The sequence below is a fragment of the Pongo pygmaeus genome, chromosome 7 (genome assembly GCF_028885625.2).
Source record: "Pongo pygmaeus isolate AG05252 chromosome 7, NHGRI_mPonPyg2-v2.0_pri, whole genome shotgun sequence".
NCBI classification, from domain to species: Eukaryota; Metazoa; Chordata; class Mammalia; order Primates; family Hominidae; genus Pongo; species Pongo pygmaeus.
In genome coordinates, this window is record NC_072380.2 from 156,188,325 (window position 1) to 156,207,489 (window position 19,165).

The 19,165-nt window shown below is 58.3% G+C and overlaps 1 protein-coding gene across 1 annotated transcript; it reads left to right on the forward strand.

The window, feature by feature from the left end:
• The first annotated feature begins 13,594 nt into the window (after positions 1–13,594).
• Positions 13,595–18,069, forward strand: GPIHBP1 (glycosylphosphatidylinositol anchored high density lipoprotein binding protein 1). Its single transcript, XM_054499684.2, has 5 exons — positions 13,595–13,719; positions 14,217–14,322; positions 14,765–14,893; positions 15,934–16,047; positions 16,180–18,069. The coding sequence occupies exons 1-5, from the start codon at positions 13,624–13,626 to the stop codon at positions 16,437–16,439; spliced, it is 705 nt and encodes a 234-aa protein (XP_054355659.1). The 5' UTR covers positions 13,595–13,623; the 3' UTR covers positions 16,440–18,069.
• Positions 18,070–19,165: the final 1,096 nt, after the last annotated feature.

Genomic DNA, 19,165 nt, shown 5'->3' on the forward strand with positions numbered 1-19,165 from the left:
TGACAGTCTACTCACCCTGCAGGCCTCACCTCCTAACATCATCACCTCCGCAATTAAACTCCAACATGAGCTTTGGAGGGGACAAACCTCCAAACCACACCTGGATAATTTTTGCATTTTTAGTAGAGATGGGCTTTCACCACGTTGGCCAGGCTCTATATAAATTATACCTCAATTCTTCCAATGAAACAAACAAGGAGACTTGTACAGGAATGTTCATAGCAGCACTATTTTAAACAGCCAAAATCTGGAACTCCCCAAAGCTCATCCGCTGTGGCATTGATAGGTACCTTTGGCGTGGTTGCGTGCGCACTACCACATAGCACTGAAAGAACCAGACAACCCGATCGTCAGCAGCGCCGACGGACCTCGGAGCCTCCAGGAGAAGACACCAGCGGAGAAAAGCACCTGCTAGAGGCTCCAAGCACAGATGGTGCCCGGTTTACGACGGCTCGACTTACGATTTTTTGACTTTACAATAGGCTTCTCTGGGTATTAAATGCATTTTCGACTGCGAAAGTTGTCAGAATCAAAATGAAGTCATGAATGTTAAGAAAATAACATTACCTGACAAACAGAGCCAGGGAAGGCCATAAAAGAGTGGGTTCTCAGGCTTGTATCCCCAACAGTAAAAAAGACTGCAAAACACACAACCTGGCACAAAAGCCATCCCAGCCTCACACAGAAAATGCTTCCGCAAGGACATCTGCCCAGCGGCTGCCATCCAACCTCAGCATTACTCGTTATTGATCTTTGTGGCCAAGGATAATTGTCTCCAAACAATTGTGTGATCCTCCTCACATTTTTCTTTAAACATCTTTGCCTTCCTTCACCTCCCAGAACACACAGAGGCTACAACATGCGTGTTTCCACTGCAACGCTCTATCCTGAAATAAACATCTTTTCTCGCAAACAAACAACCTCTCTCTGCTATTTAGATTGACATGACTTACCATATTTTCTTTTCTTTTTTTTTTTTTTTTTTTTTGAGACAGAGTCTCACTCTGTCGCCCAGGCTGGAGTGCAATGGCACAATCTCAGCTCACTGCAACCTCCACCTCCCAGGTTCAAGCGATTCTCCTGCCTCAGCCTCCCGAGTAGCTGGGATTACAGGCATGCGCCACCACGCCCAGCTAATTTTTGTATTTTTAGTAGAGACAGGGTTTCACCATGTTGGTCAGGCTGGTCTCAAACTCCTGACTTCCTGATCCGCCTGCCTCGGCCTCCCGAAGTGCTGGGGTTACAGGCGTGAACAACTGCGCCCAGCCTCGACTTACCATATTTTCAACTTGCAATGGGTTTACTGGGACATAATCCATTTGTGAGTCAAGGAGCACCTGTATATAAAACGGGCCCAGCTATTCTATGGTATGAAAACTCAGGAAGCAGGCCACCCTTGGGGGTGGTAGTGACTGGAAGAGAGAATGAGGGAGCCTCCCAGGTGCTGTTAATGGACTGTTTCCTGGTCTAGAGGCTGATTCTGTGGATATTTCCAACTTGCAAAAGGGCATTACGCTGTATGCTTTATTTGTACATTTTTCTATATGTATATTGTATCTAAAAGCAAACAACAAACATCATGGCGTGGGAAGAAGGGTTCTTCCTTCTTTGGACTGTTGTGTTTGTCTCCAACGTCTGGAACTGCAGCAGCCATTTTGTGAGCATGAGGGAAGGTGTCCTGAGGATTGAGGGTTGCAGGGTGGGGAGGTGGGGAAATCCTGAGCCCTTCTGCTGCTGAGCCACTGGGTTCACCACCCCTGCAGTGGCCCTGCCTTGAGACTTCCTGTTACGTTAGATGATACACTTTTCTTGCCATTCATGATATTACTTTGAATCCTGTTTTCTCCAGTTTGTAGCCAAAGGCTTAGTAACCCACCCAGTACTATGAGGGAAAGGTTCAGACAGGAAGAGAAGCCCAAAGGGAGTGAGGACTAAACTCTGATCTTTTTTCCTGGCTCAAACTCCTTTCTATTATTTATTTATTTTTTATTTATTTTATTTTATTTTATTTTATTTTATTTTTTGAGACAGAGTCTCACTCTGTCGCCCAGGCTGGAGTGCAGTGGCGCGATCTCAGCTCACCGCAAGCTCCGCCTCCCGGGTTCATGCCATTCTCCTGCCTCAGCCTCCCGAGTAGCTGGGACTACAGGCGGCTGCCACCACGCCCGGCTAATTTTTTGTATTTTTAATAGAGATGGGGTCTCACCATGTTAGCCAGGATGGTCTCGATCTCCTGACCTCGTGATCCGCCCGCCTCGGCCTCCCAAAGTGCTGGGATTACAGGTGTGAGCCACCACGCCTGGCCTCAAATTCCTTTCTAAGGGGCCTAGGGATAATGCTTACAAGGCATAAAATCATATTAAACAGGTGTTTTGACCCAGTATACTGGAGCTCCATTTTTTTTTTTTTTGTTTTTTTTGAGACAGGGTCTCACTCTTTTACCCAGGCTGGAGTACAGTGGTGCAATCTCAGCTCACTGCAGCCTCTGCCTCCCAGGTTCAAGCAATTCTCCCACTTCAGCCTCCTGAGGAGCTGGGATTACATGCACACGCCACCACACCCGGCTAATTTTTGCATTTTTAGTAGAGACAGGGTTTCACCATGTTGGCCAGGCTGGTCTTGAACTCCTGACCTCAGGTGATCCACCCACCTCAGCCCCCCAAAGTGCTGGGATTACAGGTGTAAGCCACCGCGCCTGGCCCTGGGGCTCCCTTTTCAACCTAACTCTGGTGTGGCGTTGGCATCACATGGCAGACAGCAGACCCCCTTACCTTAGGTGTTCCCTCAACTCTCTCAACCAATTGCAAACTAAAGAATCCTCAGCCGACTATGATTTGCAAGCCCCAGCTTCTAGATGTCCTGCCTTTTCAGGTCAAACGAATGTGTACCCCTCCCCATGTACTGATTTATGATTTTTACCTGCAATTCTTGTCACTCTGAAATGTCCAAATTGTAGGGCCAGGTGCGGTGGCTCATGCCTGTAAACCCAGCACTTTGGGAGGCTGAGGCAGGCAGATCACCTGAGGTCAGGAGTTCAAGACCAGCCTGACCAACATGGAGAAACCCCGTCTCTACTGAAAATACAAAATTAGCCAGGCGTGGTGGCACGCGCCTGTAATCCCAGCTACTTGGGAGGCTGAGGCAGGAGAATGGCTGGAACCCAGGAGGCGGAGCTTGTGGTGAGCTGAGATGGCGCCATTGCACTCCAGACTGGGCAACAAGAGTGAAACTCTGTCTAAAAATAAAAAATAAAACTGTAACCCAGTGGCCTCGGGATCACTTTCCCAGGACCTCTTGAGGCTGTGTTTCCCAAGCCTCTGTGACTCACTCACATAGACTCAGGATAAACCTCTTTAAATGCTTTGGCAGAGTTTGCTTTTTCCATCGTCAGTAGCAAAAGTAACAAGGAACACGGGACATGCTTAGTGAGAAAAAGCCATATCATTATCCAATTTAAGTTTTCCTTCCATCTTATTTCAGGCATTTTGCTACCCACAGGACTCTTTCCTCAAAGAAAACTTTATATGAAAGCTCAACCTATAAACAGACGAAAGCACAGCTAGTCCTTTTTAAGTCAGACTTGGGAAGTCCAGGCCCCTGAGCCCTCCCCTGCAGCCCCCGCGGCCCCTCGAGACACCTGGGTGGGGTCCCAGCACTCTGAGAAGCCTACTCGGAAGCCATGGCCATGCTCGCAGGAGCGCGAGGGCTCCCAACCTCAACCTCTGGCTCTGGCTGGGGCCAAGGGCCGGGGAAATGCAGCCAGCACTGGCAGAAGGGACTGTGGCTGCCCGTGGGACATGCGAGCTTAAAAAGCTGGCTAAAGAGTGCTCATGGATGGCTGAGCTCTGAGTGAGACCCAAAATCTGTGGATGAGGCGGCTGTTACCAACAGCACTGGGAACTTAAAGAAAGAGAATGAGGAACCTGAAGTCCTAAATCTGGCTCAAGATGCAGCCTGAGAGCTGGGACTTCCTGTCCTGTAGCTAAAGGACCTTCTGCTCTTGCCGATATGGCTGACAGAGCCAGAGCCGACACCGAGTGCGATCCCCCAGGATGCTCTGTGCAGATCAGCCAAGCTCCACCCCAGCAGGAGCTCAGTGTGAAAGTCAGAGCATCAGCCTAGAGCTGGGGGAGAGGAGTGGAGGACCCGGGAGTCTCCTGAACCCCAGCCTGCCTTCAGCCAAGGCATCCGCATCTGACGAGGCTGCATCCGCCCTGTCTGAGGACCCTGTGCCCACTCCACCTCCGAGACAGGGCAGGAAGAAGCTGGTGGCGCCCACGACCCTGCCAGGTCCCCGCTACCCAGGCCTCCAGCTTACTACTAACTGCAGTCAGAACGTCATGCCCCAGGGGACAAAGCATATTCAAACCTGAAAGGAGGAGGCTACCTGGCAAAAGATTCACAAGAGTTTGTTATTTTACATCAGCAAACATCTGGTGAATACGAGTGGAGCTAGGGAGGGCATAGTTTTGGATTGAGCTCAATGTGTTGGTCTGGACACCCTCAGCAGAGATTTCATATTTGAAGGGATAGCTCTAGCAGCTGGCAGGAGCTCGAACAATTTGCTTAGCTTGGTGACAAAAACCTGGAATTCACAGCGGCCACGTGGAGCCGAGAGGCACAGCTGATAAGGAAAGAGGACTTAAGCTAGGTGCAGTGCACAGAGGCCCCCTGGCTGGGGATGGAGGCCCAGCCAACGTCTCTGCAGCAGTCCTTGGGCTGGGGCCAATTCACAGACCCTGCTGTCCTCCTGGCCTCCTGCACGGGGCTGCTGCCATTTGTCAGAGGGGCCGGCAACTGAGAAAGGAAAGTGCCCTGATCTCTCGGGGGAGTCTGGCACGGGCTCCAGGCCATCACTGCTTTTTCTGGGTACCCTGGCTGCCCAGGGGTTTTGCAGTGTGGTGGGGACATATGAGGGTGAGGTGACTGGGTTGTGGCCCAGTTCTGCCCTCAAGCTCAGTGGGAATAGAACCTCCCCATTGGTGACTTTCCCAATCCCGAGGTGCAGTGGCTATACCCGCAGCAAGCAGGCTCATCTTAAAGGCTCTCCCACCTTGGAGGAAGGATCTGCAGGACGTGACCACTAGTGAGGCCACACCCGGGGATCCAACCATCAGCACCACGACCAGGGACGCGAGAGGCACAGGGCCCATTCCCTCACTCCCGACTCACCACCCGGCTGGTGAATGGTAACGGGACCTGAGGAACAACAGCAACCATCAGATGTTCAGGTGGCAATTTACACACAGGTGTACGCTGGCTCTTGGAACACAGGGCTAGTGATCGGGAAAATATGTTTTTCTCCCTGACAATAAGCAGAAAACACACAAATGGGTTCCCTCATCTGCCAGGGATGCAGCACTCCCTTCCTGTCTTGCTCCAGGGCTTCTCTGGACAGCTCTGTGCCTCAGTTTAGACTGAGGGGCCTCGATGGTCTCACGTGGCCCCGGCACCAACAGCCCTGAGCCCTGGGAGAGCCGAAAACTGCTGAAACTTCAGATGTCCTAGTGCAAACTCACCTCCAAAAGCGGAGCTGGAGAATTGTGGGACCCACCACTCAGTGCATTCCCAGGGCCCAGTGGTCAGGGCCAGGGTGGGTTTCGCCCATGAAACTGAAGGACCAGTGCCCCCACCAAGATGGAGCTCAGCTCCTCATGCAGGAAAGACACCTGCATTTAGCTCTGCTGTCCCCACAGAGTCAGCAGTGGTTCAAGGGCTGCAGCAGGAATGGTGCTGCCCTGCCCTGGCCCGGTGGACCCAATGGTGTCCGCCAGCTGTGCCAGACCAAGTCCTGGACAGAGCCTGTGGCAGCCCTGGGAGGAGAGCCACACAGACCCTGGGGTCTGAGCAAGGTATGGACCCTCGGCAAGGAGCTCTTCACAGCAGTCAAGGAGCTGGCAGGGCCACGTTTCCTCCGGAGACTCTAGGGGAAAGTCCCTCCTGGCCAGGGGCTCCCAGGGCTCCCCACCTTCCTGGGCTTGTGGCCACATCACTCCAGTCTCTCCTCTGTCTCCACACTTCACATCTCCCCTGCTTTCTTTTGTAAGGATACCTGTTACCCTAACTCCAGAGGATGTCTTCCCAAGATTCTTAATTATATCTGCAAATACCATTTGCCCAAACAAAGCCACATTCATGCATTCAGGTGATATGGTTTGGCTGTGTCCCCACCCAAATCTCATCTTGAGTGGCAGCTCCTATAATCCCCATGTGTCGTGGGAGGGACCCGGTGGGAGATAACTGAATCATGGGGGCAGGTTTTCACATGCTGTTCTCGTGTTAGTGAATAAGTCTCAGGAGAACTGATGGTTTTACAAAGGGCAGTTCCCCTGCACACACTCTCTTGCCTGCCGCCATGAAAGACATGCCTCTTTCACCTTCCACCATGATTATGAGGCCTCCCCAGCCATGTGGAGCTGTGAAAGAGCCATTAAACCTCTTTTTCTTTACAAATTACCCAGTCTCAGATAGGTCTTTATTAGCACCATGAGAACGGACTAATACATGGCCACTGCGGCTTGGACATGTCTTTTCAGGGGACTGTTTGACCCACATCACGACTCTTTCCATGAAACAGCCTCAGCCCAGATGGTGAGCATGTGCCTGGCACTGGGCTCCAAGGGGCCGTGCCCCTGGACAGCCCACCACGAACAGGTGTTGTCTGATCCATGGAGTCTTGCAGTAAAGGTGGCCTCCACAGCCCACTTCCCCAGGGACGGGGAGGGACAGGAATGGCACTAGGGTGCTCTGCACCTAAGCCCTCCCTCTCAACCTGTGAGCTCCGAGGAACCTTTCAACAAACTCCTCTTCTGCTCCAACCAGCCAGAGTCCATTGCAGTTCCCCACAGTTGGGGTCCCTGCCTGATACAGCAGAGAAGGTGAAGCCTACATCACGGGGGCAGAGATAACAGGAAGTGTGTCCAGGACACAGGGGTGCGGAAGCCCCATCCCGCTCTGTGATTTGACAGGAAGTGTGTCCGGGACACAGGGGTGCAGAAGCCCCATCCCACTCTGTGATTTGACAGGAAGTGTGTCTGGGACACTGGGGTGCAGAAGCCCCATCCTTCTCTGTGATTTGACAGGAAGTGTGTCCGAGACACAGGGGTGCGGAAGCCCCATTCTGCTCTGTGATTTGACAGGAAGTGTGTCCGGGACACAGGGGTACGGAAGCCCCATCCCACTCTGTGATTTGACAGGAAGTGTGTCCGGGACACAGGGGTGCGGAAGCCCCATCCCGCTCTGTGATTTGACAGGAAGTGTGTCCGGGACACACGGGTGCAGAGGCCCCATCCCGCTCTGTGATTTGACAGGAAGTGTGTCCGGGACACAGGGGTGCGGAAGCCCCATCCCGCTCTGTGATTTGACAGGAAGTGTGTCCGGGACACAGGGGTGCAGAAGCCCCATTCTGCTCTGTGATTTGACAGGAAGTGTGTCCGGGACACTGGGGTGCAGAAGCCCCATCCCGCTCTGCGATTTGACAGGAAGTGTGTCCGGGACACAGGGGTGCGGAAGCCCCATCCTGCTCTGTGATTTAACAGGAAGTGTGTCCGGGACACTGGGGTGCGGAAGCCCCATCCCGCTCTGTGATTCGACAGGAAGTGTGTCCGGGACACAGGGGTGCGGAAGCCCCATCCTGCTCTGTGATTTGACAGGAAGTGTGTCCGGGACACTGGGGTGCGGAAGCCCCATCCTGCTGTGTGATATGACAGGAAGTGTCCAGGACACTGGGGTGCAGAAGCCCCATCCTGCTCTGTGATTTGACAGGAAGTGTGTCCGGGACACAGGGGTGCGGAAGCCCCATCCCGCTCTGTGATTTGACAGGAAGTGTGTCCAGGACACTGGGTTGCGGAAGCCCCATCCCGCTCTGTGATTTGACAGGAAGTGTGTCCAGGACACAGGGGTGCAGAAGCCCCATCCCGCTCTGTGATTTGACAGGAAGTGTGTCCAGGACACTGGGGTGCGGAAGCCCCATCCCGCTCTGTATGATTTGCCTCCCGGCACCTCTCCCTGTGAGGTCCCACCCCACACTGCTGTGTGAGCTCAAGAGTGGCTTACAGCCCGGGCTTCTGCAGCCACAGACTCTGGCTGGGACATGAAGGCTGCATCCTGGGGCTAAACACAGAGCCTCATAAGTCAGGCCGGAGAAGAGGAGCGGGTGCTGGGCAGGTCGGGGGAGGAGGCTCAGGCTGAGCCCCAGACAGTGGGGAGGAACGGGAGACTGCTGGTGGCCACTGCCATTCCTGGAGGGCTGGGTGAGGCTGAGGGCTAGGGGTCTCCATCCACCCTCCACCCAAGCCCATTCTCAAACAGGAGCTCAGGTGGCCCTGCCACCCCTGCTGGGCTCTCACCTCTGCTCCTTACTTCCCCCTCCGGGGGCCCATCCTAAAAGCGCGTGGGACAGCGCAGTATACAGGAGCTTTTGAGCCTCAAGTGGAGCAGCCCTGGCTTTGACTGCCAGACCCCAGTTTCCTCCCGGTCGTTGTGAGCCAGAATAGAACAGGCATCAGATGAGGGCTGTGGGCAGTCAGGAGGGGTGTCCTGTGGCACAGCGGCAGCATCTCACCCAGGCTGGGGGTACAAGGGGCTGATGTGCACACTCCTATCCTGGGCCCCCAGGCTGGCTCTGGTGTGCAGCTGCCCAGGACCGACTGTGTCTCCCTGGAGTGTGGCTGCCTGGGACCCACTGTGTCTCCCTGCAGTGTGGCTGCCTGGGACCCACTGTGTCTCCCTGCAGTGTGGCTGCCCGGGACCCACTGTGTCTCCCTGGAAGGCTGAGGCTCTGAGGCTGGGCACCATTTCCAGCAGGTGGCTGGATATCATCAGGGTATCCCACCCTGGGGCTCACTGCATCCTGGCCCTCGAGCTTGGGGCTTCTCCTCACCCACCTCACACCCCAGATCCAGTTGGATCCAAAGGACCGACTGTGAGAAGCCATTGCGGTGGCCCAGGAGGCCCTGCGTCTCCATAGTAACCAGAGCCACCTCGACACTTGGTGCGGGTGGTCAGCTGCCCATCACCGCCTGCAGGCAGAGGGAGGCCCCACCTAAGACCACCTCCCGTGGCCTCCTCCTTCCCCTCCTCCCTGCTTCCCCCACCTAACCTCCTATCCTCTCCCCTGCCTCTCCGATGGGGCCACTGTGGAAGACACTGTAAGTTCTGCCTCCATGCCTGCCAGGAGTCTGAGTGGGACATCCCAGTGACGTGGTCCTGATGTGCAGAGGCTGCCAGGAGGCCCTGTGCCACCCCCCAAGGCTGGGGGCCCACGCCGTAGCCTGGGAGGGGCTACTGCCTGCCCTAGGCTGCACCTCTCTGGCTTCTCTGGTAGATGCTCTGCCTCCACACACCCTCTCCCCGCCGCTGTGGGTGAGTGCCTGCCGCTCACCCACCCACACACAGATCCCACCCTGAGCTCAGCCATCAGCTTCCTGCCTTCCAGGGACTGCAGGGCCCCAGGCCTCTCATTCGCAGGCCTCTGCTGGGTGGCAGGGCCCAGGGGTCGGCTTGAGCAGAAGACATGGCCCTGCAGATCAGTGGCCAAACGCGGACCTTGACAGAAGGCGAGCCCAGCGGGCAGTCTCCATATGAACACACAGCAGCAGGCACAGATCCTGCCTTCTCCTGTTCCTGCAGAAAGCAGCGTGCTGGGACACTCAGTCCTCGGCTTCCTCCGCTTCCTGTTTTTCTGATCAGGATGTAAAGAGCTTCTTCACTGTCATACAGCTGCAAAGTATCCCTGCATCGTTATTTTTAGTCTCTTTTAATATTGTGAAATTGCTACATTGTTTTTTAACATTTTAACAATCTCACTGTGAAGGAGATTGATTTCTAAATGGATAAAATAAATGATAGGAACAATGTATTCCTTGCTCTTGCATTTTTCCAAGAGGGGGACCCAGTACGGCCATGGGGGGATGTTAAAGCCAAGCCTTGAATCCCTCCGAGGGCACCGAGCTAGGGGTGGGTACAGGAGTGCCGTTGTGGAGAACGGTCTCTGGAGAGGATGGTGCCTGGGCCCTGCCTCTAGAAATCGAAGATGGACAGCGGCAGGAGGCAGCGGGGGTGGGAGCTTGAAGGACAATCTGAAGCTCTGCTAAGCGGAGCTAGACAGAGATTAGTCACCCTCACAAGTGGGGGGACAAGAGGGACCCCCTTGGAAGAGCAAGGGAAGGGAGGCTCTCCAGGGTTATGGTGGTGGGGCTGAGGGTGTCTAAGGACTAGGAAATGGAGCATAGAGGGTTCCGGGTGCAGAGCAGCATGGAGGGGAGCTGGGAGGCCAGGGAGGGTACCTGAGTGAACCACACGTGAACAAGTTAATGAACGAGCTTCTGGAACCAGGGTGTGTTTCCCTCGTGGGTTCTAGGGGTGCCTGGGAGCTGCAGGACCCATGGGAGCTGCTCCCCCTGGCCGGCCCACCCACCCACAGCTACCTCTGAGTGCTGGATCCCAGGAAAGAAAAAGGGCTTGTACCTCAGTGCACATGGCGGGCAGCCTGCTCAACCTGGCACTGTGGGGTCATCAGAATCAGAGAGTGCCAGGCACAGTGACTCACTCCTGTAATGCCAGCACTTTGGGAGGCCGAGACGGGTGGATCACCTGAGGTCAGGAGTTCAAGACCAGCCTGGCCAACATGGTGAAACACTGTCTCTACTAAAAATACAAAAATTAGCTGGGCGTGGTGGTTCGTGCCTGTAATCCCAGCTACTCGGGAGGCTGAAGCAGGAGAATCGCTGGAACCCGGGAGGCAGACGTTACAGTGAGCCAAGATCGTGCCATTGCACTCCAGCCTGGGCGACAAAGTGAGACTCTGTCTCAACAAAAGAAATAAATAAATAAAAATAAGCAGAGAGTAACCCCAGGGGAGGAGGGTCTGGACTCTGCTCTAAAAACAAGCCCCTCCCTCTGCCAGACTCCGGTTCAGTGAGACAAGAGAAGGCTGGCTGCAGAGACGGCAGGAAAGAGCTCAGAGCAGGGAAAGTGTCGCAAGTGCCAGCACACCCACAGCCCGCATCTGCCCCGAAAGGCCCTACTCTCCCGGTATGGACACCCTACACTTGCCCCTCAGTCAGAAACATTTGCCCACCCTTCCTTATAGAAAAACTCTGCTCACCCCTCAGACCCAGCCCCAAGGTGCCCTCCTCCCAACGTCTCCCTCATTCCAAACCCAATCGCACGGCAGGCTGCCTCCTGGAGATGGCAGTGCACAGGTCTGGATCTGACTTGAGCTGGTGTCAACACGGGGGAGGGCGTACAGAGTAGGACGCACAGGCCCAGGACAGGGCCACACAGCCCCCCAGGACAGCAGAGCCCATGGCCCCACCTGGGCATGATGCCAGCATGGACCCTGCCTGCCGAGCCCCACCCCCACATGTTACCCAGGCAGGATGGAGTGTGGATGGCTGGGCATCCCCTGTCCACAACCAGCACCAAGCTCTGAGCCCAAGGCTGCTGCTGCCAAACAGAGCCACGTGAGTCATGCAGGCCCCACCGTGAGAGGAGGCCCAGAGAACCGCTGTGTCAGAAGGGCCAGCCCCAGGAGCCAGCAGAGCAGGCAAGTCCAGGCCCCAAGGCACAGAGGTCTGTGGGCAGGGAGCGGGGGTGGCCGGGCTGCCCTTCAAGGGTACCCTGGGGTGTGGGCATGGCTCAGGGAGGAAGCCTGGGCCTGGAAAGGCGGTCGAGCCCAGGGGCGCAGGTGCAGGCTCTAAAATGACCCATGGCAGCTGCCATCAGGACCACCAGACCTTAGCCCTGCCCCTGGGGCACCAGAGCCCTGCCCTGAAGGTCTTAGGGGTCATATCTTCACCCTGGAGTGTCTGAGAGGTCATGACCCTGCCCTGGGGGCTTGAGGGAGGCTGTGTGGTGCCTGGGTGGGATGAGGGGGTGGGCTCCACATACAGAGCCCACCACGCCCACCTGCTGGCTGTGGGCAGTGCTGGGGAACCAGGTGTCTGCCATTGCGGGGCCCCTTTCACACCTGCGCACCATCCCAGGTGGCACCTTCTGTAGGGGCTGGACCAGACCCGCCAGCCTTTCCGGGGTGGGACAGAGGGAGCAGCCTCTCAGTGGCGAGCACTAAATTTAATTCAATCTGCGAATCAAATGGGCTCTGATTGTCCCTAGGTGATTCTCGCAATAAGCACTTGCCTGGGCTGGGCAGTTTGCACCTGGGCTGAAGAGGAGCTGGGCCCAGAGGGAGGCAACGTGCAAGGGCCTGGGCCCCTGTGGAGGGGCGGCGGCAGGTGGAGACCTCCTGAGAATCCCAGTAGCGCCCTTCCTAGGAGCAGCTCCTGCAGCACTAGATTCAAGGGGCTGTAGTGGTAGCCGGGGCGGGGCGCGGGGGAGGCAGGGCAGCAGAGAAGTGGGGCACCAGGGAAGCGGGTCGACAGGTAGGCAGGGCGTGGGGGAGGAGGGGTGAAGGTGACGGGAGGCGGTGCACAGGGGAGGCGGGGCACAGGAGAGGCGGGTCGACGGGGAGGTGGGACGCTGGGGCGGAGGGCGAATGGGAAGCCGGGCGACGGGGAGGCGGGGCGACGGGAAGTGGGGGCAGTGGGGGAGGCGGGGCGTGGGGTAGACAGGTGTGGGGGAGGCGGGGCACCAGGGAAGCGGGGCGACGGGGAGGCGGGGCGTGAGAGAGGCGGGGCAGAGGGGGAGGCGGGGCGCGGGGGAGGCGGGGCGCGGGGGAGGCGGGTCCGAAGAGAGGCGGGGCAGTGAGGGAGGCGGGCCGAGGGTGGGAGGGCGCAGGGAGGCGGGTGGGGGTGGGGCCACGCGCGGAGGGGCGGGGCGGGGCGGGGCGAGGGGGGACAGGCATCAGGTATGAAGAGTTTGGGGCTGGCGGGGCGTGTCCGTCTGTGGCGTGAGCACCGCTATGGGAGACCCTGGCTTGGCAAGTGACTTTGCAGCCTTGGCTGGGGAAGGGCTAGATGCTGGGTGGGTGCCGGTAGAGTGGAAAGAATGACAGGTTCAGGTAAATTAAGGAAGGATGGTTGACTCGGTGGCTGAGACATTAGAGACAGGTATTCCCAGCCTCAGGCGCTGTCCTAAGCCCAGCAGGTACTGACCCTTGATGGTCACCTCACCCTATGAGGGGGCTGAGGCCTGGGGAACCCAAAGGGCTAGTCCAGGACCCAGAGCCGGGGGAAGGAGGAACCGGGTCTTAAACCCAGGCAGCTCACTCCAGAACCAATTCAACCTCTGTTACAGGTGGCCGGCCAGAAAATGCCCCACCCCACCCATTGACAGTCGGGGAAACTGAGGCCTCAGTAGGTGAAGGGCCTGGCCCAAGCACCAAGGCACACAGAGACGCTCAGGCTTGACCCTGGCTCCGGACTCCCGTCCAGCCCCTGCCGCTGCCCCACCCCTCTGCTGCCCTTGGGAGAGGGGCAGCTCAGAGCCTCGACTCTGCACTCTGCATCACCCCCCACCAAGGGCTTGGGTGGGGTCTTGGGAGGAGGGGGTGGCCTCAGGGAGCGACCTGGGCTTTCCAAGCCTCTCCCAGAGCAGCCGTCTCTCACACAAGGCCAGAAGGCAGGTGGGAGCTGATGGCTTTCCCAGCAGGAGGCCGAGGGGGCGGGCCCCCAACAGCTCCAGAAAGCTCTCCACCGGACACCAGCAGGAAAAGCACTGCAGATGGAACAGCAGGGGCAAAGACCCGAGGTGATAGTGAGGGGCAGCCGGGAGGCCTTGGGCTTAGCAAGTGCACTGCTGAGAGTGGGTGAGGAGGAGGTGAGCACGCAGCCTTAGCTTGAGGGCATTGACTGTGTTTTTATTTAAATGCTCTTAAAGGGGCCTGGGTGTGATGCTGACTCTGGGATGAAGATGCTTGGCCAGTGATCAGCAAATAGAGGGTCTGTGACCCCAAGGTCCTGTGACTATGGAACCCAGACATGGGGTTGGGGGATGTCAGGCATGGCCCATTCCAGGGCGAGGCTCTCTGCCCTGCACTGCAGTGCTGAGGCACTGAGCAGCAAGCCAGGCCAGGGCCAGCAGCTCCTGCGGCCAGCACCACCTTCCAACCGCCGCAGCACGGGTGCACAGGACGCTCCAAGGCCAACCACAATGACTTCTCCTTCCCCTCCCGCCCCAGAGGTCCTGGAGGGAAACAAAAGTCCCTGGCCTGGCGCCTGGAGCTGGGGACCAGTGTGAGGCCCATTGTTTAAGGCTGGAGCTGGTGGGGGCCACTAGGAAGCCCATGGCAATGCCCTTCATCCCACTTATTGCAGCTCCAGAGCCCTGCGGGAGGACTCAGAGTCAGTGATACAGCAGCGTCCGGCGAGATGAAGGCGCTCGGGGCTGTCCTGCTTGCCCTTTTGCTGTGCGGGCGGCCAGGTGCGGGGCAAAGGGTAACCCTGCGGTGAGGGGGCAGCAACTGCAGTCCTGGAGCACAGGGACCTCCAGGGACCCCCAGCAGGGGCTTAGGAAGAAGGAGGGGATGAGGCTGGAGTCCCCAGCCCAGAGCGGCGTGGATGGAAGCTGGCCTGGGCCGCCGAAAGTCCCCAAACATCTGTGCCCCTGTTTATGTGGGGTGCGGAGAGGGGCTACCATAAAGGGCCAGCCCACAGCAGCTGCTGTTGTTAACTACAATGCCAGGGCACACCCGGCTGCAGGACAGTGAGTAGGGTGTTCAGGGGCCGGAGGCCATACCAGGTAGGCCACCTGGGGCCTGAGGGTGGCTGGGGAAGGCCAAGGAGTTGGGGGCACGATGCTTGCCCAGAGCAGGTGTCCTCCATACCCGGGTAGCTGAGGCTTACAAGCATCCCTGCATGGCCAGGGAGAGGGCAGACACAGCAGGAGGAAGAGGAAGAGGACGAGGACCACAGGCCAGACGACTACGACGAGGAAGATGAGGATGAGGTGGAAGAGGAGGAGACCAACAGGCTCCCTGGTGGCAGGAGCAGAGGTATGGCCGCCCCAACCCCAGAGCCCTGCTGCCTGATCTGCCTAGAGCATTCTGGGCGGGGCTGTGTGATGGAAGCCAGCAGGCCACAGTCCTGCCGTGAGCTTGCCTCCAGCAGAGTGGGGGACACTCAGTACACCCCTCACTGCTGCTCACCATGACACTCAGTTGCCTTCCAGAGTAGGGAACAGGGGAAGAAGCCACCAGCTGGGAGGGTCAGTGGTGCCAGGATGTAGAGGTTAAATAGGAGTTCACCAGGCAGAGAAGGGCTCAGTGGGGGCCCAGGGTGGAGACAGCAAGCACAGAGGCCCCAGGGTAGGGTTCAGTTTTGTGGGGCAGAGAGAGCAGCAGGCTGGGCCGGTCCTGTACAGAGGAGGGCTGGATTGGCTGCTGCGGGCTGGGGAGCCAGTGAACCGCTTAGAGCAGAGCACAGTAGGGCTAAGAAGAGCCCACCATCACTACCCACCTGACACACCCCTACACGTGGGCCACCCTCTGCTCTCTCCCATCCCAAGAAAAGCAGAGCAAATCGCCGTATCCAACCCGCAGGCCGGCCCCTCCCTAGCCAGGGACCGCAGCGTGCCCCACCACACACAGCCCCTCCCTAGCCAGGGCCCCCAGCGTGCCCCACCACACACAGCCCACCCCCCTCCCAGGACCCCCAAGCCTGCCCTCAGCACGAGCCCCGCTGCACACACCCACGAGGTGCCCCCTGTGAGGCCCTCCTCTGCCAGGCCCTGTGCTCCCGGAGGCAGGACTGAGTCAGACTCACCTCCAGGTTTCCGTGCCCACGGCAGGAGGTGAGCGATGATGAGAAGTTCACCCTGCCTGGCCCGCAATCCCTTGCCCCCTAAACACACAGGCTCACACACACAGCACGGCTTACAGGGCCAAGTCAGGGGTCGCCCGCCTGTCTGAGCAGTGGGTGCTGGAGGCTCACCAGGCTAGGCTTTGGGAGCACAGCTGAGAACGGGAAGGTGGACAGGGATGTGAGAGGAGACCCTGGGGGGCCCGGCCTCGGCCTGAGCCAACCTTGTCCACAGTGCTGCTGCGGTGCTACACCTGCCAGTCCCTGCCCAGGGACGAGCGCTGCAACCTGACGCAGAACTGCTCACATGGCCAGACCTGCACAACCCTCATTGCCCACGGGAACACCGGTAAGTGGACGTGGGGCCGCAGCACATGCACCCCCGGGTGGCGGGAAAGCCAGGGGCCCTGAACAGAGCCCTGCAGAGCCACCTCGGAGACCCCGCCCATCCTCAGCACCTGTTCCCCACTCCCCTCCCCAGAGTCAGGCCTCCTGACCACCCACTCCACGTGGTGTGCAGACAGCTGCCAGCCCATCACCAAGACGGTCGAGGGGACCCAGGTGACCATGACCTGCTGCCAGTCCAGCCTGTGCAATGTCCCACCCTGGCAGAGCTCCCAAGTCCAGGACCCGACAGGCAAGGGGGCAGGCGGCCCCCGGGGCAGCTCCGAAACTGTGGGCACAGCCCTCCTGCTCAACCTCCTCGCCGGCCTTGGAGCAATGGGGGCCGGGAGACCCTGACCCACGGCCCCTCCCCACCCCCACCTGACTCACCCCTGGCCCTGCCAGCACTCTGTCTGGTACCTTCCCCTCCTGCCCCTGCACCAGCTTTGGAGAATGAATTTGGAGTGTCTTGGGTGATCCAGCCAGCACAGGCCCCCCAGCCCAGTTGCTTCCTCAGTTCCCGGCTTTGTCCTTGTTTCCTCTCCCCACCACCTGTGAGCAGCAGGACTGCAGCACGTGGGCGCCGGGTCCAGACCTCGGCCGCCACACCCCAGGACCTGCAGCCCTCATGGGGGCTGGGGATCCCCATCAGCACAGCCAGGCAGAGATGACACCCACCACACACCTGGGGCCCCCGCACCCAATCCTCGCCTTTAACTTCTGCCATGAGAATTCCTCCATCTGCAGTGGTCACACGGGCCCGCCCTGCCCTTCGCCAGTTCGGCCTCTCGGCTATCTGGAGGGAAGGGGCTTTGGAGGGAGGCTGTCATCGCCCCTAGGAAAAACGGGCCTGGGGGAGGCGGGACAGTGGGGGAGGCGGGCTGAGGATGAGAGGGCACAGGGAGGCGGGTCGGGGTGAGGCCACACGCGGAGGGTCGGGGCGGGGCTGGGGGGACAGGCACCAAGTATGAAGAGGATGGGGCCAACGTGGCCTGTCTGGCTATGGCGTGAGCACCGCTATGGGAGACCCTGGCTTGGAAAGTGATCTTGCAGCCTTGGATGGGGAAGGGCTGGATGCTGGGTGGGTGCCTGTCACCTTGAGGTGACCAGCAAGGGTCAGTACCTGCTGGGCTTAGGACAGCGCCTGAGGCTGGGAATACCTGTCTCTGCTCTAGCAGAGGCTAAAGCAGGCTAGAGCAGTGGAGGGGTGGAGTTGATGAAAGGAGAGGAGTAGATGAGATGGAATTTTTCCAGCCTCATCCTGGCCTGCCCTCTAGAATCCAGCCCCCAAGCCCTCAGCCTGGTGGGTGTCATGGATGGGTCTGGGGGTGTCAGACAGGCTACCCTGTGCCAGGGAGGGGGCAAAATGGGCCTGCAGCTTCCTGCAGAGGAAGCAAGACTGGTTAGCAGAGCCAGAAAGGTGGGCGGCCCATTACGGGGGGGTCCCCAGGGTGTCTTCTGGCAGGGCTGTGACTATTCCAAGCTCTGCCTTCACCAGTAGCTGGTGCCAGGACAGAGCTCTGGGACAGCACACAGAGGCCCAGCCTGGGCCACAGCTCAGCCACTGACTTGGGTATCAGTTTCCCCTTCTGAGAAGTACAGAGTGACACTTAAAGAACCCCTAGATCCCCACCAGTTCAACACTCCATTAACCGGGAAGCCCAGAGTCCTGTCCTGCCTGCCAAGTTCATCCTGGTGGGCAGTGGGAGGCCTCCGCTAACTATTCTCTTCTTTTCCTTCATTAATAAAACACACAATGCCTAGTTGGGGGGTCAGAAGGCAAATGCCCTAGACGGTGGGGTCACGTCTTTCTCCTTCTCCTTCCTCCTTCTTGCTGGCGGAAGCGATGACTTTGCACCATGAGGCAGCACTGAGCACGGCAGGGCAGCCTGGCGAGAGGGGCCCAGCTTGCTGCCGACAGAAGGCACTGCCTACCTCGGGGTCCCCTTACCTGGGAGGGAAATAAATTTCTGCTGTGTTGAAGCTAGTTATTTGGGGTGTCTGTTACTTGCATTTTCACACTCACACATGCACACGTGTGCACACGAACACTCACGCCTACAGCCCCACTGGAGCACAGTGCAGGGGTCAGGCTGCCTGCTTCGAATCTAAGGCCCAGCCCTCCCCAGCTCCATGACCCTGGGAACCCCTTCACTTCCCACTTGGTCCTGTCCAGTGGGAGTCCCAGCAGAGCCCTCCTTGTGGGCTACAGTGAGGATCCTCAGAGTGCTGGAGTGCCACATGTCAGGGCTTACAGCCCCGTGCCTGGCAGAGGGCAAGTGCTCGGTAAATGGGAGCTGTGGCCATCAGGACACTTCTCATGACCCCACTCTTCACTTGCCATCTGTGTGTGTGAACATAGTACATGCCCCACCTGAGCCAGCCCCAGACCCTCATGATCCAAAGAAACCTCATTAACCACACCCGACTTAGAAACACTGGGTGACGTAACCTGAGTTTGCCAAATGCTTCTTTCAAACTGATGCCTTAAGGCCCTGCACAGCTCTGAGTGGACAGACCCCCCAACCCTCCCGGCCCACACAACCTCCTGGTGTGCAGTCTGAAGCCACTGGCTGTAGGGCCTGCCCCGGCCTTGGGGTCCTGTCTCTTCTCCCAGGGTCCTGGGCCCTGCCAGCAGCTGGGTCCCTCATCCTTGCCCCTGAGGAAGCAGAAAGCCCAGTCAGACTCCCCTGGGGCTCTCACCTGACCTGCCCAAAGGCACGGGAGCTGTGTCTCCGCAGCTATAGAAGCCGGTGAGGGACCAATACAGAATAGAAAAGCCCATCAGCCAGTACCCACCCCCACACCACCCCACACCCCCCCCAACACCACCCCCAACACCACCCCAACACCATCCCCAACACCACCCCCACACCACCCCCCACACCACCCCACCACCTCCCACAACACCCCCATACCACCCCCAACACCACCCCCAACACCACCCAACACCACCCCCACACCACCCCCAACACCACCCCACACCACCCCCAACACCACCCCACACCACCCCCAACACCACCCCCACACCACCCCCAACACCACCCAACACCACCCCCAACACTACCCTAACGCCACCCCAC